This window comes from Marmota monax, unplaced genomic scaffold (assembly GCF_021218885.2).
Source record: "Marmota monax isolate L192 unplaced genomic scaffold, Marmota_monax_Labrador192_F-V1.1 WCK01_AAM20220418_F8-fsc00321, whole genome shotgun sequence".
Classification (NCBI taxonomy): domain Eukaryota; kingdom Metazoa; phylum Chordata; class Mammalia; order Rodentia; family Sciuridae; genus Marmota; species Marmota monax.
The window spans coordinates 460,449-486,705 of record NW_026694856.1 but is presented as its reverse complement, the minus strand read 5'-3'; the positions used below and the strand labels follow the sequence as shown (position 1 = coordinate 486,705).

Here is a 26,257-nt window from a genome sequence, read left to right as displayed (position 1 = left end):
GAATGTATCCCCAGAAGATAAGGAAGGAGCTATTGCAATACGAAACATTACATTTCAGTGTGCTTCATAGATTAGGCAGTTTTGCCTCTTTCTTGATTGCCTGTAGATATGTGTTCTTCACATTTTCATTTGAATGAGTTGCAGTATATTGCTGGTTCCCTCCCTAGTTACCGAGTCAAATTAAATTTTTGACCTGTGCTCATTTTATATTTCTATAGGAGTCATGTTTTGTACCTTCTTGATACAACAAGCCTATGGGTCAGAACCTTGAGATTGGTTTAAAGGTTCATATTGGCAGTCTTGATCCATTTTATATTTTGCAGGCAGGTATAATACTTCTGACATTTTGGGAGATGGAGAGGGAAGGACTAGCACTTATAAAAGGGTTCAAGCCAGAGCGGGTAGGCTGAAAGCCTCTTCCCAACCAAGAAAGTCAGAAGCCTTCCTTACCCCTTTCCTTTTAGCAGTGGAATCCTAGGATCAAGATGGGTAGTATACTGTCCAGGCACAGTGGCTTAGATAGAGGTCTTAGACAGAGTGGGGCCCTAGGTCTTGGTCTTCCAGACAAGGGCAGTGGCCTAGATTGGATGCCTTGGGGGACATGGAGTTAACTGCCCATGAACCAGGGGCCATAGTACCGGTTGCCCAAACCCAGTTCCGGAACCGACACGGGCCAGGCTCCGGAAGAGCAGGCCTTGTCCCAGGCCAGAGAGGCCCCTCGCCCACGGCCGAGGGGGTGGGGCGGCCTCGCCTCGGGCCGGTGCTTTTCGCCCTCCGTTGGCCGCCAGAGGCTCCCTCTCTCTCTCCCTCTCCTGGGATTTTGCTGCTGGGTTCCCTCTTTCTGCGGCCCTAGAGTTAATCCTATCAGCCGAGGTGAGGCACCTGTTACCCCGGGCCTTCCTTGCCCCGGCGGCCTGTCCTCCATTATACCCCGGCCTCCCCCACTGGCCCGAAGGCCCGGTGTGGGTGACCCTGCACGTGGGCCAAGCCCCTTCCCGGCCGGCGACCCCGACCCCAGGCCGGCCCGAGTGTGCTAGCGCATCGGTGCCCAGCCGCCACCGCCCGCCCGCAATGGCGTTGGGGAGCGCCGAGCGCCTCCTGGGGCCGCCCGCCGCGGTCAGGGCGCGCGTGGGGGCCGGGGCGAGGGTGGAAGCGGCCGCCGTAGCCCTCCGTGCGGCGCCGTGAGGAGCGGGTGGTGGGCACCCAGAGGGCCGGCGCCGATCAGCCGCGGCCACCGCGGGGCGGGGGGCGCAGTGAGCTGGGTGGGAGCGCGCGGCCGACCCTCCCGCCCGCGGCGCTCCCGCTCGGGTAAGGGGGAGGCTGTGCGCGGGGCGAGGAGCTGGGGAGGGAGGAGATGAGCAGGAAAAATATCGGCATGTACAAAGGCTGAGTTGCAGGCTGGGGGTGGGGGTGGGCTGTGGTTGGGGAGCGAGAGGTTGAAGGATCCGAGGCATTATCAGTGGGATCTATTGTTTCCTGGCACATTGGGAGGAAAAACAAAGGGATTTATTATCATTACCCTATAATTTTCTTTCTTTCTTTTTCTTTTTCTTTTTTTTAAATGTGGCCAGGGAGCTCGTCTCTCCCATGCCACACTGGGATCCGCCTGGCAGCCGCTGGGAGCCGCAGCCAATGTGTTAGGACTTCAGGTGCTTCTTGGCACAAAGCTAGACTGCGACCTCCTACCATAGCGCTTGGCGTCACCTGCTCTCCCGGCCCTGCCCCGGGGCCGAGGGATTGCGTCCCGAACCAGGCTTGGGAATCCGCTGCCTCTCAAGTTGGTGTTATTTATGTTTGTCTTTTGTGAGGGCAGGTTTTGAATCCCCAGCGGCCCCATCGCCCCCGCCTCCGCCCCCTCGGGCTCGAATTGGCGGGGGAGGGAATGGGGTGTGTGAGTGGGGAGAGGGGAGGGTGTTTATGGCCTTTAAAAAAAATGTCAGGGTAAAAGGAGATTGTCGATGCTTTACAAAAAAAAAAAAAGAAAGGGGGAAAAAAAAACTGGCACCACACTCTTCAGCCTTTCTTGTTTGTCTGCATGGGCCATGCATGCATGCTGGGCCAGGAAACGAGTTCTGAGACGATTTAAGTGAAAGTGTGTGCTTCCTCAACTGATTGTGCGTGAGGGTGATGTGGTTCAGTCTAATATTAAAACAAAACAAAACAAAAACAAAATGAAAAATCTTTAGAATGGTATTGTCTGCTCTTCAGCAGATCTTGAAGTATTTGATTGCTAGCATATTGATATAAAATCCAGCTGTGGGCTAGAGACCAGAAAGCATGCATTGCTGTTGTGTTTTGAGTTTGTAATAAGTTAGAGGCAAGAAGGAATAAACAAATCAGGGCTGGGAGAAGAGATGTCATGGTATATTTGCTTTCTGATTGTCACATTCTTATGCATTCATTCCGGTGATGTCTACGTCCCACTCCATAATTATATATCCTCTGTTAGAAAACTTCCAAATATTGGCTATAACTGAACTTAGAGTGAAACTTATTGACATTCAAGAACTTCTTTCTTGTTTTGTTCTGAAATTGCACTAGTGTCACTTTGGGGATGCTGTAGATGAGAATATTGGACCAGAGAGACTGAAATAAGCCAATGTGGCATGTTCTGAAGTTTGTAAACATAGATTCCAAACTTTTAACTGTACTTAAAGTAAGTTCTACCTGAGTATGGATAATGCCAAATGAAATTAATTTTTCTAGACAGTTTGATGATTTCTTAAACATACTTGAATTGCCTGTTTCTTTTAGGGTCATTTGCAAAAGCATCCAAAATGGGCTAAAATATTGTTTTCAAATGTACTTAAGTGTAATGTGGGTGGGGAGGAGGTGAGGGGGGGAGAGAGGGAGGGGAGTTCCATAGGGATCTCCAAATTGTGCTTGATACATTTTTGTTACCAGACCAATAAGAATGATAACTTTTAACTTTTTGATTTTTAACTTTCCATTTCAGTAAATAATTTCTTCTGCTTGATATGTGGCTAAACCACTTGGACAATAAAGTGTGTATTAGTTGACTAAACATAAATTCAAGTACATGGATTCAGAAATTCATTCTTTTCTATTACAGATGAACCTCTAGTCTTGCTTTGAAAAAGCCATTTTGTGTAACTATTGACTGAATAATTTCCTAATACATTTGTTGGGACGATCACTGAGAGTATGCCACTTGAGCGGCCCTTTTCTTGACCAAATACTGGTGATTAGAGAAGAGAGTTTTTTTTTTTTTTTTTTTCCCCCTTGATCATTATGAACATTGGCTTTTCACCCTTGAAGTAAAAATGTTGAAAGCTGAGTCTTCAGGTGAACGAACCACTCTGAGAAGTGCCTCTCCTCACAGGAATGCATATAGAACTGAGTTCCAGGCACTGAAAAGTACCTTTGACAAACCCAAGTCAGATGGGGAACAAAAAGCAAAGGAAGGGGAGGGCTCCCAGCAGAGCAGGGGGAGGAAATATGGCTCCAATGTCAACAGAATTAAAAACCTGTTTATGCAGATGGGTATGGAACCCAATGAGAATGCTGCAGTCATTGCCAAAACCAGGGGGAAAGGTGGACCTTCATCCCCTCAGAGAAGAATGAAGCCCAAAGAATTTCTGGAGAAAACAGATGGCTCAGTTGTTAAATTGGAGTCCTCTGTATCTGAACGAATTAGTAGATTTGACACAATGTACGATGGCCCTTCATATTCTAAGTTCACAGAGACCCGAAAGATGTTTGAGAGAAGTGTGCATGAGTCAGGGCAAAACAACCGCTATTCCCCAAAGAAAGAAAAAACTGGGGGGAGTGAACCACAGGATGAGTGGGGTGGTTCCAAGTCCAACAGAGGCAGTACTGATTCCTTGGACAGCCTTAGCTCCCGGACCGAGGCTGTCTCCCCAACGGTGAGTCAACTGAGTGCAGTATTTGAGAACACCGAGTCCCCCAGTGCCATCATTTCTGAGAAGGCTGCAAACAATGAATACTCAGTGACTGGGCATTATCCTCTGAATTTACCATCTGTTACTGTTACAAATCTTGACACCTTTGGCCACCTTAAGGATTCTAATTCTTGGTCTCCATCGAACAAACAAGGGGTTGATACAGAGGATGCTCAGAAGAGTAATACAACTCCAGTACCAGAAGTGGCTCCTAAAAGTACCTCTCTAGCTTCGTTACCTAGTGAAGAGATACAGCAGAGCCAGGAAGCCGAGGACTCCATATCTAACCAGGAGACTCCGGACAGAATTGACAAAGATATTCCTGAAGAGCCTTGTGCTGAAAATAAGGCAATGCCAAAGTCTGATATCCTTTCACCCCAAAACCAACCTTTAGGAGAGGCTGAAGCTAATTCTGTTGGAAGTGAGGCAGCAAAGCAACAGAGGAAAGAACTTGCAGGTGGTGATTTCACCTCTCCTGATGCTTCTGCATCCAGTTGTGGAAAAGAAGTACCTGAAGACTCAAATAATTTCGAGAGTTCCCATGTGTATATGCATAGTGACTACAATGTGTATAGGGTGAGATCCAGGTATAATTCAGACTGGGGAGAGACAGGCACTGAGCAGGATGAGGAGGAAGATAGTGATGAGAACAATTACTATCAGCCTGATATGGAATACTCGGAAATTGTTGGATTGCCAGAAGAAGAAGAAATCCCAGCAAATCGGAAAATTAAGTTTAGTAGTGCTCCAATTAAGGTAAGTTTGTTTTCTAAGTTTTTTAGTGTTGTGGCCTAACTATGTAGAATAGATGTGACAACTACTAGAAGTTTTTTGTAAGGAATTCAATAGTGTCGATGTGTACACCTGTTGGCAGGTGATTTTAAAAGTTTCGGTTTGGAGAAAGATCACATTTCTTAATGTGCTTTGTAGTGGCATAAACTAGTATTGAATGATATGAAAGTTGAAGTTTGTGAGGTACATTCCACTGGATTGGAGTATGAACAATAGAAGCACTGAAAATCAGGAGTGTCAGTTTGAAACAGAACTGCTTTAGCAAGTGTCACTTAATGTTGTCTCTAAATAATAACCTGAATCTACGCACCATAAGATATGAGGTATAAGGTACATTGGGTGAGTTATGGTAACCTTGAAATCTCTTTATTTACTTGCTTAAAAATATCTGAGCTATTACTTACTTAAGTGTAAGTGGATTGTGAAGAATGTTGGAACTTTTTTTCATTGCTGCGTAGTAGTGAAAATTTGATTTATGGAAGCATATTAGTTGACTGAAATACTTTCATTGAAAAGCTATGACTGTAAACAGATTTGATTTCAGAATTTGTTGTATAGCTCTAAAGTGAAATTTTGTGAAAAAAAAGCAAAATTGATTTGCCATTCATGGATTTAGTTTTACCTCTTAAAAACTGGATAAATGCCAGTTGAATTCAGAAGCTGTATTCTAATGACTTCACTTAGTTAATATTTGGTATAAGAAAATAGCACAAAGTACATCAGCAGCGGGTATTGGAACATTATAACATTATTAGTGGATAATGGCAGCAGGGGCAGGAGGTGGTCGGTTGAGTATCAGAATCCCCTGGAGTGCTTATTCAAAGTGTGCTTGCCCACCAGCTCAGTACTCAGATTCTGGCATGCTCTCCTTGGGGAATCTGTGGGGGTGGTGTGTAGGGGGAGTGTTATGGTGGCAAATGTGTAGTTTGAAACCACTTTTTAGGGGCTCCTAGCTTACATCCTGTGTATATATGATAGATTTGGAGTTTGGTGTCATATATTTTAAAAATTTCTCCTGAAAATCTAGAATCGCTGTTATTTCTCTTTATGAACTTCCATATATAGCCATAAGATATAGAATTTACATAGAAATACCCACAGAGAAGTCTGATTGCTTTAGTTATGAAATGCTATTTTGAAATAAAGTCATATTTTATTAACTTATTTTCAGCTGTTGGGAGGCAAATTTTCATTTTAATAGTGTAAGGCATTAAGTTCTGGATCAGAATGGATCATGTCAACTTAAACTGTTTGAAATAAACTTGAATCGTGAATCTAGTTTGAAAGTAAGCTAAGTAGGGTGCTTATCCACCTGCCAGTGTTCTTTTCTTTCCTTCCCATTCCCCACTCTCCTTCCACTTCTAGGCACTGTCCTCAAAGGCATCCTTCCCTAAAGCCTGTCCAGTGAGCACCCAAATTTCACCATTCATGCCCCCTTTGAACATGGTCTTTCTATCCTTTAGGAAGAAAGCAACAGGATTAAATCATTTCACAATGGGCAAAGCAGGAATAACTGAAATAAACTCTTCAAGGAGTTTGTTAAAGCCAGCAACTGACTTTTTAATAGGGGGATAGCAGTTTATGAACCATTTATTAAGTAGAACATTAACCACTCAACTCTCTGGGATGCTCACTGTGTATTTGGGTCCTGTGCTGCACAAAACATAACTGCATGATATTAGATTTTAATTGACTTTAAAGGATTTATCATTGAAATATGTCTGTTCATATCTGGGAAGAAGCCAGCTTTTTGGGTACGATATTTTGAAAGTCAAGTGCTTTTTGCTGCTTTTGCTCATAATAGTGTTTTACCTCTTAATTTTCATATAATAAATAAATTGGATTTCTGAATAGATGGAATGAAAATAGATTATGTGCATTTAGGTTTAATACATTTCATGAACTTAGATCAAGCTTATGAAGCAAACATAACGCCCTGCGTTTTATCAGGCAGTTAACAGGACTAGTTGGAGTGGATTAAGTTTTCAAACAGAAGAGTCATTATTAGCCCTTTTGTAATGAATGAGACAATTACTCTTTCTTGTTTCCGTTGTTTGACATGCAAGTAGATTCACTTGGAAATTTTGAAAACTGCTTTCTGTTGGTGATGGTGGTAGCATTTGGTTATTCTCCAAATAAGATTTTTTTTTTTTTTTTTTTTTGCCTCCGAGGGTGGTAATACTTAATTAAATTTAACAAGTATTTTGGGAAGGCTTATCATATGTGATCTTTCATGCTGCTAGCTGCAGAAGACAGAAAAATCTACAAGGTTAGCCCTTTGCTCTGTGACCTTATAGAGGCAATTCTTAAACACATTATATTTAAAACCCATATAAGAGTGTACAAAACTGTGTCAAAATGTCTAATGTCTGGTGTGTTCTTTAGCAATACATGGATATATTAAATGCGCAGAGTGAAAGGGATTTGATAGATTATTTGGAACAGAGTATATTCAGCTACCCCTGTGTGTGTTTCCTTATTCTTTTCATAAAGCTTTATGGAATGGGAAATTAGGATTTCCAAACAAAATCTTTTCCTTTGAAATTTAAACATACTTTGGAAGCAACATGGTACACATATTCTTTATGGAAATGATTTTTGAAACTTTTATGTTCTTTTCCTGATATTTTATTCCTTACTCAGTAAAATAGTCCCAACATCTTTAGTGTTTTTGTAGTTCTTATTTATGATCTTTGCATGTGTGAATTGTCCTCGGTGTCTAGTTCACTTCTTTTAAAGATATTACCATAATATGTCTTCAATCTGGACCTAGAAAAAGAAAATAATAGCTGATCTTTCCTGGGTAGCATAGTCCCAGTACTTGTTAATGACTTAAAAATAGTCAGATGATATTGTTGGCCAGCAGTTAGTATAACTTCCCTCTGTTTCATGGGCACAGTTCTCTCTTATCGGATAAGTTGATGTCATGGAATATTCAAATGGGATTAATAATAGAAAATGTAAAATCCTCCTTCAAGATATGGACGGGAAGGTGTTATGAATCGAATTAGTTTGAGATGTGGAATTATGCTTTCGTTTTCAGGAATTTCTCAGAGACAAGGGATTGAATTAAAGTAAATGTGTCTAGAGGAATCAAGGATAGACAGAGTGACATTTGTCATTATTTTTTCTTTTACTCCAGAACAGTTACTGAGCCCCTCATAGGTACCAGGAACAATGGGATGTACTGTAGCCTTCCCAGTTAGGAGTCCCTGCTAGGTGGGAGGAGTGTAAACCATGAACAAGGCTTTTCAGGCTCATCTCAGTTCTGCTCTTGGATGACCCTTCTGAGGTTACTGTTGCCTCATGAAGGAAATCATAACCCTTTCACTGTTACTGATAGTCTTTAGATTGGTATTCTTGAAATATAGCGTTTTCTGAAAAAGTAGATTTTCTTTACTTCCAGGAAGGAGGAGAGTGCAGAGTTATTGTTGCTGTGCGTTGTGCTGTACTGGAGTGTTTTCTCAAACTATACAGAGCTTTAGAGACCTAGAGTTCAAAGGAGGACCTACAAGCAAAGTAAGGCTTCTTTAAACCTGCGCGATAGCTGTCAAATATGGATCTCTTTGTATTCTCTCCCACTTTTGGGGCTCCCAGTCTCTTCCTGGTATGTGCAGTCTTTTATTTAAGATGGTATTCTGAGCATAGTTTTTCTGAGATCCAACTTTTTATCTTTGTGGAGGCTTCTTTTTCTTACAGTTTTGTCAGTGCTTCTTAAATTTTAATATGCATATGAATCACTTGGGGATCTTGTTAAAATGCAGATTCTGTTTCAGTAGGTGTTCTGTGGGAAATTACCTTCATGCAAAGGTTAGCCTCCAAATACAGTACCAGTCAAGCACTCAGAGGTTATTGAATAGAAGCATTCAGCACTCAAATTACAATGCTTGAATCTCTCAATTTATCAAATAAATTTAACGCACAAATCCAGAAACAAGAACAAAACCATGGAGTGAGTTAGTTAACACACTTAGATAAGGTGCAAAGTTGGTAGGACTCTACTGCCTGCTTCCTGGCTACATAGTGTTCACCTCCCCTGTCTCTCTTTCCCATTCGTCTTTTCTATTGGTGGTGTGGTTATGAGGACCAGAGTTAATATTTGGGCCAAGATTACACTGATTAATGATGTGGTTCCAGAATGGGACCATATTGAGAATCCTTAGTGGATGGCTTGATATGGAGGTGACATCCATCCGAAATAGAAGGCATAATGTCAGTTCAGACATGGCATAATGATGAATTAGTCTTTTTATCCCTTTCTATTAGTAATCTTTTTTTTTTATCCCCATTGTATCTTTTAAAAAAAAATTTTTTTAAGTTACAAATGGACACAATACTTTTTATTTTGTTTATTTTTATGTGATGCTGAGGATCAAACCCAGTGCCTCACACGTGATAAGCAATCGCTCTACCACTGAACCAAGACCCTAGCCCTCCCATAGTATTTTATTCTATTTTTGCAATGTCATTTGGGCTACTAACTTACCTATTTGTAATATACATATATTGAATTCTGCCTTCATCTCACCAGCTTCCATTCTCAGGTATCTATACTTAACTTGTGAGTGTTGCCTTTTCCTCAGAAGCTGTAAGCTTGCTTACCATCATTTAAATTGATCACTCCGTATGAGTTTCATTTATTGCATTTGTTTCTGTTTTTCTTTTTTCCTTTTATTATTATTATTTTTTTCTGAACCCAGGGCCTTGCATATGTACTATATAAGTGCTTTACCTCTGAGCTACACCTCCAGGCCCCATTTGTTTTCTTGACAGAATTTAATATCCTCAAGTAATATAGCAAATTCATGGAACAGTAGGTCTGGAGTGGGGCCTGAGATTCTACATTTCTAACAACCTCTTAAGTGGTACTGATGCTGTTGGTCAACAGACCCCTTTTTGGACCAAGAGTTTGAAGCATAGTCTTCTGACTTCTGAAAGGGTTGGTTTGGTTTAAAGAAAGACTTTTTTCCCTTTATAGCAAAGTATTTTAGAGGTTTGCTGGCATTTATAGTAGGAAGATTTGAAGTTTCTTTGCTTTTCCACATCATTAAGTATCTTCCTTCTAAACTTTCTCACAAATGAGACTAGTTGTTAGATTCATGGGCTTCTTTAAGATGCCAGATTTTGGGGGAAATAACTTTCTATTATATTCATACATTGTTTACCTTAATAACCCAATTACGTGCTCATCGGGAGTGATTTGATTTTAATCTTATTTGCATTAACTTTTATTCTACCATCTTGCTTTATCACTAAAAAAGGAAAAGAAGTTTAGGCATTTGTAGAAAAATACAGTTAGATGTAGGATAAATTGGGTATAAATGAAACAAACATTGTGCTATTAAACTCTGAAAACAATTTGTTGGTTTTGGTGCCATTATCTAATTGACTTGCTATTCTTTCTTATTTTTCTGTGCTTTTTCACTTTGGACCTATTTTATTTTGTACTTTTGATTATATTGCTTATATTTTACAGTTCTCATTTTGAAAAAAGAAGAAAAATGTTCAAGTTAATCTTTAGTTTTCTCCCTGGTCACTTTTGGTTCCAATCTCTTTACTTTGGTGACACACAAATTTGGAGTTGAAAAATACTTAAAGGTAATCTAATGTAATTTCCCAGTCACTTTGGGAAGCCCTTCAATAGCATATTGCTGACAGATGATCTTTTAGCTTATGCTTGAATAATTCTACTTATGGGAAGTTTATTTCTTTGAAAGGTAAAAGGAAAATTACAAGAAAGGGCAAGCTTGTGTGTGTGTGTGTGTGTGTGTGTACACTTGTTTTTATTTATTAATTTTAATTAGCAATTTTTTATTGAGATAAAATTCAAATAACACAAAAACTCCTTGATTTAAATTGCAAAAGTGGTTTTCAGTATATTTACACTGTTGTGCAGTCATTACTATTATCTAATTCTTTTTTAAAAATATTTAAAAATATTTTTATTTTACACACAATACCTTTATTTATTTATCTTTATGTGGTGCTGAGGATTGAACCCAGTGCCTCACCTGGGCGAGGCAAGGGCCCACCACTGAGCTACAACCCCAGCCCCTATTATCTAATTCTTGAACATTTTAATTGTGCCAGGAAGAAACTCTGTGTCTGTTAGTAGTCTCTCCCAAATCTTCTTCTTCCATCTTCTGGCAAACAGTAGTTTACTTCTTGTCTCTATGGATTTGCTTCTTCTAGACATTTCATATAAATGGAACCAGGAACATGCTCTTTTAAAGGAATATAAGAAACATGATGAGTATGACTTGGGATATGTGAAATTTAAGAATCTCACTATAGGAAAGTCTAGGTAGCAAGGACAAAAGAGTTTTTGTAATGATGACATGGTCTAAAAATTAAATGGCAGGATGTGGGAGCAACAAATGTTGTCTACCTTTTAATGGAATTTCATAGAAAGAAGACACGAAGCCGAGGAGACAGAAGAATCCAAGAAGGAAGGAGGAGATATGTAACTGAGGAAGAAAAGGTTTATGTGGCAATGAGGATGATTGAAACAGCTTCCTTGATTGGGACACTGCATTTCTGTTAACGTAGTCTAAAACACAGCGTGGAGTGTTTGATTCAGCACAGAATTTCTTTAAAGGCAAAAATTATGTTAATACTGATTTTCATCTTTACATTGGTCTTTTCTGGGAAGAAGGAACCCTTATTATTTTTTGGTGATCTGATATTTATTTCTCTCCGATTGCTGTGTGTTACTATTTTTGGTATTACTTTACATTGATTGGAATTATTTATGGGAAAACATTAATCTTTATTTAAAAACTTTTTTTCTTGTTCCTTAAATATGTCAATTTAGATTTCATATGCCCATTTGCTATTATCTCTACTGCAGCCATCTATGAAGATGAGTGATTTGAGGCAGGTATTTATGTAGTTTATTTTATATTGTTTGCTGAAGTACAGTATCTGTTTTACTATTAAATATTAACTAGTCATAATAAAAGTAACACTAAGAGTTACTTGATATTCTGTGAACTTGGACAGATCTGACTCTTGAGACCTTTGATTTCTTGTTATTGAGACTCTTTTACTTGTCATTTATCTAAGATCCTTTCTTAGCTTAGTATTATGTAATTCTCTGATTACATATTTGTACTAAACCATAGTCATGATTGTAGTATACCATAATCATATTTGTACTAGACCATAATCATAAATATTTGTGCCTGTATTTCAAAGGAAAATAAAACATCTTTTGGATATCTTTTGTTGAAATATTAAAATGAAAAATTTATATTAAATTGCTTTTGAGATTGTTACTTATGCTATAGATTATATTAAAAATCATAAAATAGTTTAAGTTTTAAATCCATTGGAGAACATATTTATGGAGTGAATTTTTAAAGCAGCTTAACTTTTGAAAGTATGGGTTGAACTGTATATTCAAACATCCTACTGAGGAACCTAAGAATAAAGAAAGAAATGTTTTGTAATATAGTTGCTGACATATTAATTGCTTCGCTCACTTTTGTTCTGGAAATAGCTTCATAATACAGTTCAACATGATTGAAATATTGATAATTTTTTGCACGATTGCTAAATTTTCAGCCTAATTTCCTATTTCTTTCTTACACACCTGTCCTTACAAAGAAGCCACTGAAATAGCCAGAGTAGAGAGATACTTGGAAATTTTATAGTGTTGAAGGAGGAGAGTTTTGTTCTTTGCTTCTTTAATCTTTTTCATTGGGATTTTAAGTCTTTGTAGAGTTAAGACTATTTCCCACTATTTCCCATGTATTTATGGATGCTGATGATCTCCACATATTTATGGATGATGATAAGTGGTTTTAAATCAAACTGCTGACTGTATCTCCCTAATTTTTAAGTTGGATAATGAGTTTTATACTGGGGAATGTGAATCTTACAAATTATTTTCTGTGCCAGTTGAAATGGTAGGCTACAATGGGATCTACGGTGGTTGGTAAGGGTCAAAAAGGTAAACAGATCTTGGTCTTGGGGGTTTCTCTCCAGGAATGGCCAGGTGAGAGATTTCCAGAGTAGGAATTTGGGGTTTGTCTCTTGATACCTTTGGACTAGCATGGCCCTTAAGAAACTGAGTGACTTTGCTTTGAGTCTGTTACTATATAGTGAGGCGTACTTTTTCTTTTAGCCATGTTAGATTTTTCCTCCCCAAATACCCTTTTACTTCTACTCCTCTTTGAAAAATGTGCACAAGCAGAGCTTTATGAAAGTATATTCATATCAGAAAATTTATGTCTAATCTTGAATGTGAGAATTAAATAGAACTCAAAGTCAGAGGTCCATTTTTAGGCATTCAAAGACTTCCTTCCACTGTAGTGGACTTCAGTAGAGGAAATGGAAAAACAAGTTTTTTTGGTTAGTTTTTAGATCTACTTTTTAAAAGATCCATATAAATATACATGTATATTTATAATGTATTATTAAAAATACAGTATAAAAATGTATTTTTTAATAGCAGGGATTGAACCCAGGTATGCGTAAGTCACATTCCCAGCCCTTTTTATTTTTTGTTTTGAGACAGGGTCTTTCTAAATTGCTGATGCCAGTCTTGAATTTGAAATCTTCCTGCTTCAGCCTCTTGAGTTGCTGGGATTACAGGTATGAGCCACCATGCCCAGTATGTCAATGCTATATTGATAGGTTCTTTTTTTTTTTTTTTTTAAATTTTAAATGTTTTTTTAGTTGTTGCTAGACAATTTATCTATCTATCTATCTATGTATTTATCTATCTATTTATTTATTTATGCTGAGATCGGATCCAGTGCCTCACTCATGCTAGGCAATCACTATACCACTGAGCCACAACTCTACCCCTTAATGGGTTCTTTAAATACTTGTTTCAGATAAAATGGATGTATGAAATTATTTCATAAAGGAAATAAAGACACGAATTTACATTTTTCATTACTCAACTGATAGATAGGGACCATATATATATATGATCTATACACTATCTGTTCATTTCCTTCTAAACTCCCCCCCCCCCCCCCCTCTGGGAAAGTCAGAGCTGATTGTAGGAAAAAAATGTTGTTGGGCATCTCCTGGGGATACCAACATTGGTTCACAAATATTGAAACATCTCTTTGTTTATTTTTGTCTTTTAAAACCCTGATGTTAGCCAGGTACTATGGTGCCGTAATCCCAGCTGCTTGAAAGACTGAGGTAGGAGGATCACAAGTTTGAGGCCAGCCTCAGCAACTTAGTGAGATACTGCCTCAACATAAAAAAATAAAAAAGGTCTGTGAATGTAGATTAGAGATAGAGTGCCCCTGGGTTCAATCTTCAATATCATAAAAATAAATGAATGAATAAAAAAACCCCAAACTGATTGTAGGATGTTTGAATTATCTTTTTATCTATCAATACATAAAATGGGTTTATTTTGTAGAACTTTATTCAGTAGGTACAGTAATAAAGTATGGTAATTTAAATTGTATATCCATCATTATATAATATGCTGTGCTAAAAGCATCTATTTTCTCTTAGAAATTATAAGATTGATGGCTGAGGCTGTCACTCAGTGGTAATGTACTTGCCTGGCATGTGTGAGGCACTGGGTTCCTCCTTAGCACCACATATAAATAAATTAAAAAATGTCCATTGACAACTAAAAAAATATTAAAAAAAAAGAAATTGTAAGATTGAGCATTAAGCCCCCAAATAAACACTTAAACAAGTCTTATGAAAAGTGAAGGCCGGACCAGAAATTAAAATCTGTGAAGTATCAGGGAAAGCTAAATAATGATAATTGTCTGAGTTCATTTTTCATTATTCTAACAGAATGCCTGAGACTGGGTCCTTCATAAAGGAATAGTTATTTAGTTCATGATTCTTTCTGGAGGCTGGGACATCCAAAGGCATGTGTTGGCATCTGGCAAGGGAGTCACAGCATGGCAGAAGGTGAAAGGGCAGGAAAATACTTGCTAAAGGGCAAAGCACAAGGCGTGCTCTAGTTTTTTTTTTCTTTTTTTGGCAACTGGGGATTGAACCACTCCATCACTGAGCTATATCCTCAGCCATTTTTATTTTATTTTGTGACAGCCTGGGCAACTTAGCCTCTTAAGTAGTTGGGATCACAGGCATAGGCCACTATGCCTTGTTAAGGTACACCCTTGGCATTATAATATCATGTTCTCTGAACTACCAGTGATCCCACTTTTAAAGGTTCTACCTGCCAGAGCTATCATATTGGGAATAAAGGTTCTGCATATTACAAACCATAGCAATGATGTACATCAGGTCTTTACTGCCTTTTAAAATGCTACATTAGTATTTAAAGGAAATAACCCTATATACTTTTTTGGGGGACGAAGTGGTTAACATCTAGAATTATCTATGATTATTCAGAATTAATTTCTTATTCATTTATTTTTACGGTACTGTGGATTGAACCCAGGGGTACTCTACCACTGAGCTACATTCCCAGACATTTTTATTCTTCATTTTGAGACAGGATCATGTTAAGTTGCTGAGGCTAGCCTCAAACTTAGAACCCCTTGCTTCAGCCTTCCAAATAGCTGGGGGTTACAGGCATGTGCCAGCAGGCCTGGTTTAGGATCCCTTTCTAGAAATAAAATTATTAGCTAAAACATTTAAAGCCCTTGATGCATACTGCCTGAATTATTATGCAGGAAGATTGTAATAGTTTAAAATTAGCATTGCATTGAAATAGCTTTCCTGTGGTCCTTGCACCAGCACTTAATATTATTTTAGATGCTTTATAGGTTTTCATTTGTTAGGTGAATATGTCTCTCATAATTTCTACACATTTCATTGACTTATTGGTGAGACTGAAAGTATTTATGTGTTTAAAGGCCTTTACTGCCCCCCCCCCCTTTGCAGTGTTAGAGATTGAACTTGGGGTCTCTCTTGTATTAGGAAAGAGTACCACCACTGCATGATATCCCAGACCACTATAGGCTTTTTTTTGGATATGAGTTCTGAGTGTTTTTTTTTTTTTTTTGGTTAATGATTGTTAGTAAGGACTATATCAAACTATTGATAATAATAGAAAGTTAAAGCAATACACATATCCAGTAATAGGGGAGTTGTTTTCTAAGATTATTTCAAGATGAGGAGTATTTTATAATAAATGGACATAGTGTTAATATGCATTTGTATTCCATTTTAATTTTTATTTATGTGTATTTACCCCTGGAACAAAAATTTGAAAACCTGTACATCAAAGTGTTAACTCAGGTATTTTCTGGGTGGACAGAATGAAGGTGATGTTTAAAAAATTATTGATACTTTTCTAGATTTACTAAATTTTCTTTAAGTATTTTTTGTTTTTTTAGTTATAGATGAACACAATATCTTTATTCATTTTTATGTGGTGCTGAGGATCGAACCCAGTGCCTCATACGTGCGAGGCAGGCACTCTACCACTGAGCTAGATACCTAGCCCAATTTATTAAATTTTTTATAAGGAGTATGTGTTAATTCTTTAATCATGTATAAAATGGTGGTGGGGAGTGAAACTGGAATCATCAGATGATAATTTAAGGAAACTGACGAAAGTACTTTTTTTTTTTAAATGCTGCCCAAAATTCTGTTTTCTTTAGGGGACAAGTCACTGAAAAATATTTTGGTTGAAAAACATAGTTTTTTTTTTTTAACACTAAAGAAGGCATTAGTTTAAGAAAAGGGTCCACTGTTTTGTTTTGTTTTACTTTTAATATTTTAGATGGACACAATACCTTTTTTCTATTCACTTATTTTTATGTGGTGCTGAGGATTGAACCCTGTGCCTCACAAGTGCTAGGCAAGCGCTCTATCACTGAGCCACAACCGGAGCCTGAAAAGGATATAATTTTGACAGTTGAATTCATTAAGTGCAGATTTTTAAGCCCTCATTAACATTGATCCTATGTTTGTGGCTAAGGTTATAAATCTTATGAGAGGGGGAAGACCTTATAATTTATTTTAAATTATGACTATAACATTTCCGTAGCTCTTAGATATTTTCCTTGAGTTCAGTCACAGTGTATGCAAAACCTTAATGTGTTACTTAAAATATGCCTTTGAAAACCAGTTATACTAGATTTGAAGTGAAACATAATTTAACGGGTAGTCATATAATAAACATGTGTTTAAAGAAAGCCTAACCATTTTTCCCATGTGAGGTTATATCCTTTCGATTTGTTAGACTATTGAGCCTTAGTAGGCTTCCTATTCGTGTATTTGAGAGAGTGGAGATGTCAAGTTCAGTATCTTACTTACACATAATCCTGTGAAAAAACATGCACACACTTAGTTAAAAACAGGATTTTGAGTTCTAGGCCTTCCCAGAGTTCTTTTGAATGTGTTTCCTCTCCAAAACACCAGCCAGTATGTAGTTTCCTGTTGTTCCCCTTAACAGAAGTATTAAGTGAAAAAGAGATCCATTTGAAGTATGATTAGACTATATTGTAGTATATATTTTTAGTTAAGAGTCAAAGGGTCAGTTCCTTTCATGCACTGGGTAGTTTTCCACCTTTGGGAAGCTTGTAGATAACATTACAGTATGTAAATGATGAGAAACATAGTTTTGTTGATTTGCAAGCATTCTGAAATTAGAAGGGTGAAGTATTGTTTCTGGTCTAGTCAGATCACCTGATAACTTGAATCTTGCTTGTTTGTTTATTGGTACTGGAGATGGAGCATAGGAATGATTTACCACTGAGCTACTTCCTCAGTCTTTTTTTTTTTTTTCCTTTTTAAATTTGAAAAAGGGTTTCTCTAAATTGCTGAGTTTGGCCTCAAACTCTCCTTAGCCTCCTGTCTCAGTCTACCAAATCCTTAGAATTACAGATATGTACCACCATGCCTGACTAAATCTTAAAGAGTTTTAAACAATTCTGGCATTTTATAAGTTCTGATGAAGTCCTAATTCAATTTATATGATCTGATATTGCATAATTATGATTTTTCATTAGGTATGCTTAAAACATGATAAATGGCTAAGAAATTCTCAGTATTTTGTTGAATGCTTAGTTTCTACTAGTGATATCTAGATTGTATATCTCTATAAGGACTATTTAAAGGAAAAGAGGTGATATTAATAGATAAAACATTTAAGATTTTAACTTCATCTATAAAGTGGTTACAATGGAAAAAGACAATAGGAGGAAAAAGATAATATTAGTTATGATTTTGAATGTTTATATAAGTTTGACTTCATAAGTGATTTGAATTAGTGATAACTTTCTTAGCTAATTATGTACCCAACCAAGTTTGAAATGAGACTTGTATTTTTCCATTGGAGATTATGATGCTTGTGGAATTTTTATATTGCTGCTTCCTCCTCTGAATAATGAACTCTTTGAGTAGTACCTTTAAGGAACTGGAGAGTCCTTAGGAGATTGGCCAGTTTGCAGAAGAAACAACCAGAAGAGTTTTAGTTTGGAATTATTTAACTTTGCTCTTATGAAATTTTTCCCTTTAATCTAAAGGAGATCATTGGCTAGAACTGATCCTATTAGAACCATCAGAGTCTGTCCTTTTTGTTGGAGGAGTGTGGAAATAAACTGAGAATATTGCTAGGAGTATTTCTGAAGGTGTCTTTTTTTCATGTCCTATATTTAATGTTTAGTTATTGTATTACTCAGAGTTTGCCAAAGAAACAGAACCAATAGGATGTGTGTGTGTGTGTGCATATATATATATATATATATATATATATATAGAGAGAGAGAGAGAGAGAGAGAGAGAGAGAGAGAGAGAGAGAGAGATTTTTAAGGAATTATCTAGCACACGTGATTGTGCCAACTGGCAAATCAAAAATCTACAAAGTTAGGTTAGGGGTGGGGTTGTGGCTTAGTGGTAGATCATTCTCTTAGCCTATGTGAGGCAATGGGTTCAATTATCAGCACCACATAAAAATAAATAAATGAAATAGAGGTATTGTGTCTATCTACAACTAAAAGAAAATATTTTAAAACAAATACTTAAAAAAAAAATCTACAGGGTTGTTTGGCAGGCCAGAGTCCTGGCGGAGAACAGATGTTGCAGCCAAGTATAAAAGTCATTTACTTGAGTATTCCTTTTTGATTGGGGGAAGTCAGTATTGGTTCTGTTCAAGGCTTTCAACTGATTGGATGAGGTCCATTCACATTATGAGGGGAAATAAGCTTTACTCAAAGTTCTCCAATTTAAATGTTAATCTCACACACACACACAAAACCTAAACAAAAAATAATAATAACAAAATACCCCACCATAGAACCATGAAGAATAGTTTGACCAAGTACTTGGACCCCATAATCCAGCCAAGTTGACAATATGAAAATAACCACAGTCCTTTGCCTTTTCTTATTTCCTTGTACCCTGTGAAGCTGTTCCAGAGAAAACTTATTTCTTCCTACATATCTTGTGGGGATTTGATTTTGCTGTCCCTCTTATCCTTAGAAAATGTGCTGAAGTGGTTCTCCTTTTGGGGAGGTGTGTTGTATAGGATGATCACATAGTTTGGAATAAAACATACCTGATTCAGATCCTGCTGACTTATGCTTGTCTTAAGCAAGTTCTTTAAACTTTCAGGGTAGGAACTTTGTCTTTTTTGTGGTTGTGTCTCCAGGACTGTCACATAGTAGGCGCAGAGTCCATGGTTAACCTGTGATGGCTATCACCAGTGCTCCTTCCCCTTCCTGTTCCTCCCTACTTGCTGTCTGATTGGCCACGTTGGGATGATAGTAATAGTATTCATATACGTGTAATGCTTATATGATTGATTTGTAAGTAAAACCATTCAAGTTAACTGAGGTGAATGAAAGCTGGATGATTACATTACAAATTGTAGTCTTTTCTGGCCATTGCTCTGGCTTACTGAAACTGTTGTGTTCTCTTTCATTTGGGGAATTTCAATCTATTGCCTTATAAGGTAATGGCAATTCATTAAGTAACAGGAATAGTCATTAAAATATGGCTGTGTGAGATATGGCTTGGGGGTGGGGTGTAAAAGGAGAAGGTTATTCATTTTGCCTTAACTTTATTTCTTCTTTGAGTCATCACTCAAGCTTGTAATTAGTTGTAATAGAATCTAAAAATTGAGGCTCCATTGGAAAGTTGTGAAACTATTTAGAAATTGTAGTAGCTTCCCATAGCTTTGATAAATTGAGTATGTGAGTATATCTGTATTCTTTTTATTTATTTATTTAGTTGTTGATGGACCTATATTTTTAAATTTATTTATATGTGGTGCTGAGAATCGAACCCAGTGCCTCACACATGCTAGGCAAGTGCTCTACCACTGAGCCACAACCCCAGCCCCTATATCTGTATTCTTACAGTGAAGATAATTGAAAATCTAATTGAAGAAGGCAGTTAAATTATTGCCAGTTAGTCTCCTTCCTTTTTTATTTCTTGGCCTGTTTTCTATAATGGGGTTTCTTTTGTTCTTTATAGTGATTAGACAGGAATTACAATTTTGGGTCATTTTTGTACCTCTACTCCTTTAATGTTGATTTTAGAAATGCGTTAGGTTTCATTGTCATTCCTAAGTTATAATCTGTAAATATTTTGGTAGTTGGTTGTTTATTCTGAAATCAAGCTCTTGCTGAGTATGACTTTTGTTTATCCAGAAAAGAGTTTTCTATTTTTCTCACTGATTTGTAGGTAATTAGAATAAATTGCATGGGAACAAATAATCCAAGGTCTTAAAATCACATTTTTTTGCCTGTATGTTTCCTCTATAAATTACATTATCTGGAAGATGCCTGACAGTTGTTATTAAGCTGAAATATGAAATGGCTTGGTTTATTTATGCAAATTTGTTTATGTACTAACAAATTTTCCCCAGGCAAAAATTGCTTTTAATAGCACCATAAGAAAGAGAATGTCTAAGCCATTCTCTGTATTTATATTTTTAAATGTACAATAACTAACTATTTGGTTTTAGGTATATTTCTGGAGATGTATTTTAGAAAGTATTTTTTAAAAAGTAATATACATATTGTGGTTGAAGAATAACCATAGTATTTTCAGGGCCCATGATATATAGTAGTGGAACTATGAAGGTTATTGTTTTCCCACTTGTAAAATGGATATAATAAAAGCACCTTTTAGAAAAAGGTTGGTAAGAATGTATGACTTAAGCTTGGCATGGTGGCATACACTTGTAATCCTAACAACTTGGAAGGCTGAGCAGGAGGATTGCAAGTTCAAGGCCAGACTTAGGAACTCAAAACTGTCTCAAAATAAAAAATAAAAAGGCTGGGGATGCAGCTTCGTGGTAGAGTTCCCCTGGGTTCAATTGCCAGTATCAACCAAAAAAAAAAAAAAAAGTGACTTACGAAAGTTTTTTATATTATTTGAAAGAATTGAGCTAGTATGTTAGATGTAATTTTACTATTGCTGATGTTTTTCATTTAGAGATAAATATGATTATAACATTCTGTAATTACTGTGCAAGACTGATAAATCACCTATTATTCAGGTTTTTATAAATAATTCTTATGCTACAGCTGTTTAGGGAAGCATTTTTTCTGAATAGATTGATAATATCAACAGACGTTATTGAATATGCTTAAAATAAGTTGAGCTTTGCTGTCTGCTGTATTGGCATAGAGATACATAAGATAACCCAGGCAGAGTGATGAGCTGCTTGGGAGGCTGAGGCAGTAGGATCACAAGTTTGCCTGGGCAACTTCACAAGAGTGTATCCCAAAATAAAAATCAAAAAGGGATGAGTGAAGTGGTGTATGCACGCCTGTAATCCCAGTGGCTCTGGGAGGCTGAGACAGGAGAATTGCGAGTTCAAAGCCAGCCTCAGCAAAAGTGAGCTCTAAGCAGCCCAGTGAGACCCTGTCTCTAAATAAAATACAAAATAGGGCTAGGGATGTGGCTCAGTGATTGAGTGCCTCTGAGTTCAATCCTTGGTACCCACTGCTGCCCCCCAAAAAGAGGATGCAGCTCAGTGGTAGAGCACTAGCCTAGGCTAAAGGTTCGATTCCCCACATTGCAAAAAAGAAAGATACATAAGACAAACATTTGCTCCTCAAGAAATGTCTTATGAAGGAAGTAGAGAAGAAAACATTTGTAGGATGGTGTAATAAATGTTGTTATAGGGGTATATACATGGGAAAGCATATATAATTGTCTAAACTGTTACTCTTGACAATAAAAGGGGAAATATTAATGATTACAAATATTTGAAAATTAGGTTACTATTTTTAAAATAAGTACATAGACAATTACCATAGATTAGTCTTCCCTGTGTATCTTGTAGTGTCTCTAGTGACCATATAATCTGTTGTTAAAATGGGGACCCTTTGAGAGTGAAGGGGTGGTATAATACTTAGGTGGGGGCAATATGCATAGCCTAGGACTGACTCAGGGAAGCCAGTACATATGGTCACCTTAAATGTATCAGCTTGCATTGATGTTCCCGAGAAGGGACATCTACCTTTATCAGCAAGAGAAGAATCATGAGTACCATAGAGGAAATGATATTTGAATAGAAACTGTGAGGATAAAGATTAATTATGTAGAGAAGTGGAAAATCAATTCTTTATTTTTGGGGTGCTAGGATTGAACCAGAGCCTTGTACATGCCAGGCGAGCACTCTACCAATGAGCTGTAACTCCAGCCCTACCAGTTTCTTTCTGCTTACTTGCTGGGTTCATTGATGTCTTCTGTTTGCTGGATTGAACACATGATGACTGATGCTCACCTGAGTGATTCTGGCCTGCAGACAATTCAGTTGTGTGCCCTGACTACTCAATCTCGCCTAATTGAGTTGTAAACTAAGGAGCTGGTTAGGTATATTCCTAAACCTATTTATATCCAATTTATTTGTCTAAGTGTGTATTTTCTTGAGTATCAATGTAAATTGATAACACGTAAGTGTGAAAAGAAAGATACTCTTCCTATAAAAATGTGAATTAAATTCTTTGGAAAGATCTGGTAAAGACGTCATTTAAAAAATCTTACTGTTAAATTATATGAGCATAATATGGATGACTGCAGCAGTTTCAGCATATATCTAAAAGGATTTGCTACTCTAGTAATTTTCAAGTTTTTATTCCACTTTGAAGAAAGCCAAACTGGCCACAGGTCAATGAATTATGTTAGAAAAATAATGCCAATAATTAATCTGCCAATTAATTCTTAAAGAAAAGACTTTGGGCTGGGTGCAGTGGCGCATACCTGTAATCTCAGTTGCTTGGGAGGCTGAGACAGGAGGACTGTGAGTTCAAAACCAGCCTTAGCAATGGTGAGGCACTAAGCAACTCAGTGAGACCCTGTCTTTAAATAAAAGTAGGGCTGGGGATGTGGCACAGTGGTTGAGTGCCCCTGAGTTTAATCCTTGGTACCAAAATAAATAAATAAATAAATAAATAAAGAAGCAGAAGAAAGAAAAGAAAAAGCTGTGGTATGATATCAAAAGATCAGTGAGTGAATGTATGATTAGGTGTCTTACATCAATGCAAACCTGTTAAAATATACATGAATTTTTTAAAATTTCTTTTTGGCATCACTGGGGATTGAACTTCACAGTGTCATGCATGCTAGACAGGTGCTCTACCACTGAGCTACATCCTCATTCCTTTTTATTTTTATTTCAAGACAGGGTCTCACTAATTTGCTCAGGCTGCCCTTGAACTTGGGATCCTACTGCCTCAGCATCCTGAGTAGCTGGGTACAGGTGTGCACCACCACACCCAGCATTGATGGGAGTTTTGAGCTTGGAAAGGCACAGTAGGGTTTGAGTGTTAGACAACTCTGATGCAGAGTGGAAGACAGACTGAAAGGGCAGGTGTGTTCTGGGTATGTGGTGGCCTAAGTGAACATGGATAATATGTAATGAAGATTTGTAAGAATTGGGGTCAAAACAGGCAAAAGGGAAGGCTGGGCAGACTGGATTAGGCAGATGATGAGAGGTATTATTTAGTATAAATTAACTTTTAGTTTTTAATGTTTTTTTAGACATTGATGGGTCTTTATTTTGTTCATTTATTTGTATGCAGTGCTGAGAATTGAACCCAGTGCTTCACATATGCTAGGCAAGCACTCTACCACTGAGCTACAGCCCTAGCTCCAGTATAAATTAACTTTTAAGTACAAAAATCATATGCAACTGTTTATTCATCTATTTATTTCTCCTTTTCTTATCACAAAAGATCTTGGCTAGGTGCTTGGCTTACTAACAGATGTCAACAAATGAGAGATAGTAAAGAAATTAGCTAGGCATAAAGAGCAAATTGATTCTCTTTGATCTAACTATTGAAAATAGGATGGGGCTTTAGAATCAAGGCTGTGGATTTGAGTATTAGATATGGATTATCTATATCATTGAGGTGATATGAGAAAAGATAAGCATAAGGGGTGATGCATGATGAAAGTGTTGGGGCAGCCCTATGCGACAGGCCCACATTTTGGAGGAAATAGAGCTTTGAAGAAAGCTTGGAAGAAGAGAAGATTAGGGGCTGGGGTTGTGGCTCAGTGGTAGAGCGTTTGCCTCCCACATGTGAGGCCCTGGGTTCCATCCTCAGCACAACGTAAAAATAAATAAACAATAGAGGTATTGTGTCCATCAATAACTAAAATAAAATAAAATAAAAAAGAAGAAAAGATTAGAAAGATTTTAAGAAGGATGAAAGTTTAGGGGCTGGGAGTATAGCACAGTGATTGAATGATTGCCTGCCTACCATGTGTGGGACTCTGGCTTCACTCCCCAGCACTACCAAAAAAAAAAAAAAGTTATAAAGATTTAACAAGCTTGCTGGTAATAGATGAAATAAGGAACTTTGAGGAAAGTTAGTGGTCAGTTTGGATTGAGGCTAGGGAATGAGTACTTTTTTGGGGTGGAGGGGTACCAGGGATTGAACTCAGGGGCACTTAACCACTGAGCCACATCCCCAGCCTTGTTTTGTATTTTATTTAGAGATAGGTCTTACTGAGTTGCTTAGGTGCCCCCTTCAACACCCCGCTCCCCTTTTTCTGAGGCTGGCTTTGAACTCCAGATTTTCTTGTCTCAGCCTCTGGAGCCGCTGGGATTACAAGTGTGTGCCACCCCGCCCAGCTAAAATGAGTACTTTTAATCAGGAAAGGGAATGGAAAAACAGCAATTTAAAGCCCCTGACAGATATTTATTTCTGGTAAAGTAGGATAGTATTATTAGATCATTTAAAATATGTAATAGCAAGTCAGGATTGTGAACAAGATTAGTAGTCAATTTGGAATCAGAGATCAGGTTCTAAAAGAACCAGTGCTGAGCTCTCTCTGTCTTATAGGTTAAACTATACTGTTGTTATTATTTTTTTGGTACTAGGTATTGAACTCAAGGCCTTAAAGATGACGAGCAAGCACTCTATTTCTGAGCTACATGCTCAGCCCTTTTTAAAATTTTATTTTGGGACAGGCTAAATTTCTAGTCTTCTTGCCTTGTTCTTCTGAGTAGCTGGGGTTATAGGTATGCACCACTGCACCTGTGTAGAATGTTAATATATTGATATAAAAATATATACACAGTTTTTTTGTTTTTGTTTTTGTTTTTGTTTTTTGTGCCGGGGATTGAATCCAGGGCCTCGCGCATGCAAGTCAAGAACTCTACCAAAACAACAACAACAACAACAAAACCAAAAAAACACAGAGCCAGGCACTGGTGCACACCCTAATCCCAGCAGCTTGGGAGGCTGAGGCAAGAGGATCACAAGTTCAAAGCCAGCCTCAGAAAAAACAGGGGGCTAAGCAACTCAGTGAGAACCTATCTCCAAATAAAATACAATATAGGGCTGGGGATGTGGCTCAGTGGTTAAGTGCTCCTAAGTTCAATCCCCGTACCATGCCCTGCCCCCCAAAAAAAATTAGGTATGGGGATTACTGTTACTTTTTGCAGAATTAACTTTGCATGGTAAGCTGGAAGCCTTTCTTTTTTCTTTTTCTTTTTTTCACTTGCCGATTTTTTCCAGCATTTTTCACCCTCTGTAGTATGGGGTTTGTAATAATCCTAAGCAAAACCTGCAGGGAAATATATATGAATATTGTTCTTCATTAGCAATATGCCAAAACAACTTCTCTTCCAATCTTAATTTACACTGGGGAAAAAATGTTCTCATCAGTAAGATGTTTCATTGATGCTTGCTTTCTGAAGGCATGGTTAGCTTCAGGTGGTATTACTATAACTTCTAATTTATGACTCAGTTGATTTCCAGCAACCATTCTTTGACATAGGTCACTTTAAATTAGTTTCTTATTGGCCTAGTCTCACACAGTGAGCTTTTCTTCCTGAAAATAAAAGTCACATTATTTATATGATAAATAATTTGTCATGAATTAAATCCCCCTAAAGTTCATCATGAAAATGAATAAAAATGACATACAACATATATTTGTACAAATACTAAGTATACTAACCAACATGATGATAATGTACATGTTTGTTTAAGAAATCATTCTGCATGAATTAGACTGTGGTTTCTTAAAATACCATTTCTTTGTGACCTCTGAAGGTTTGAATGGTAAATGAGTGGGAATGGCTATTTTTGTGACTCGCTCTTCTTTGTGAGTTTTTGGGCTGATTCTTCACTGACCTGACTCTTGGCATATACTTTGCTTGAGGT

The 26,257-nt window shown here is 37.5% G+C and overlaps 1 protein-coding gene across 15 annotated transcripts in view; it reads left to right on the top strand.

Moving 5' to 3' along the window:
- Nucleotides 1-721: 721 nt before the first annotated feature.
- The window catches only part of Ppp1r9a (protein phosphatase 1 regulatory subunit 9A), a 308,327-nt gene continuing 282,791 nt past the window's right edge, over nucleotides 722-26,257 (top strand). For 5 of the 15 annotated variants that reach the window (XM_046426376.2, XM_046426374.2, XM_058573245.1 and 2 more), the window contains exons 1-3: nucleotides 723-873; nucleotides 1,572-1,777; nucleotides 3,074-4,679. In XM_046426376.2, the coding sequence (XP_046282332.1) occupies nucleotides 3,285-4,679 (1,395 nt within the window). In that variant the 5' untranslated portion in view covers nucleotides 723-873; nucleotides 1,572-1,777; nucleotides 3,074-3,284. Of the gene's footprint in view, nucleotides 874-1,571; nucleotides 1,778-2,541; nucleotides 2,657-2,956; nucleotides 4,680-26,257 lie in introns of all 15 variants that reach the window. The other 10 variants (XM_046426371.2, XM_046426370.2, XM_058573247.1 and 7 more) reach the window with 7 other exon arrangements.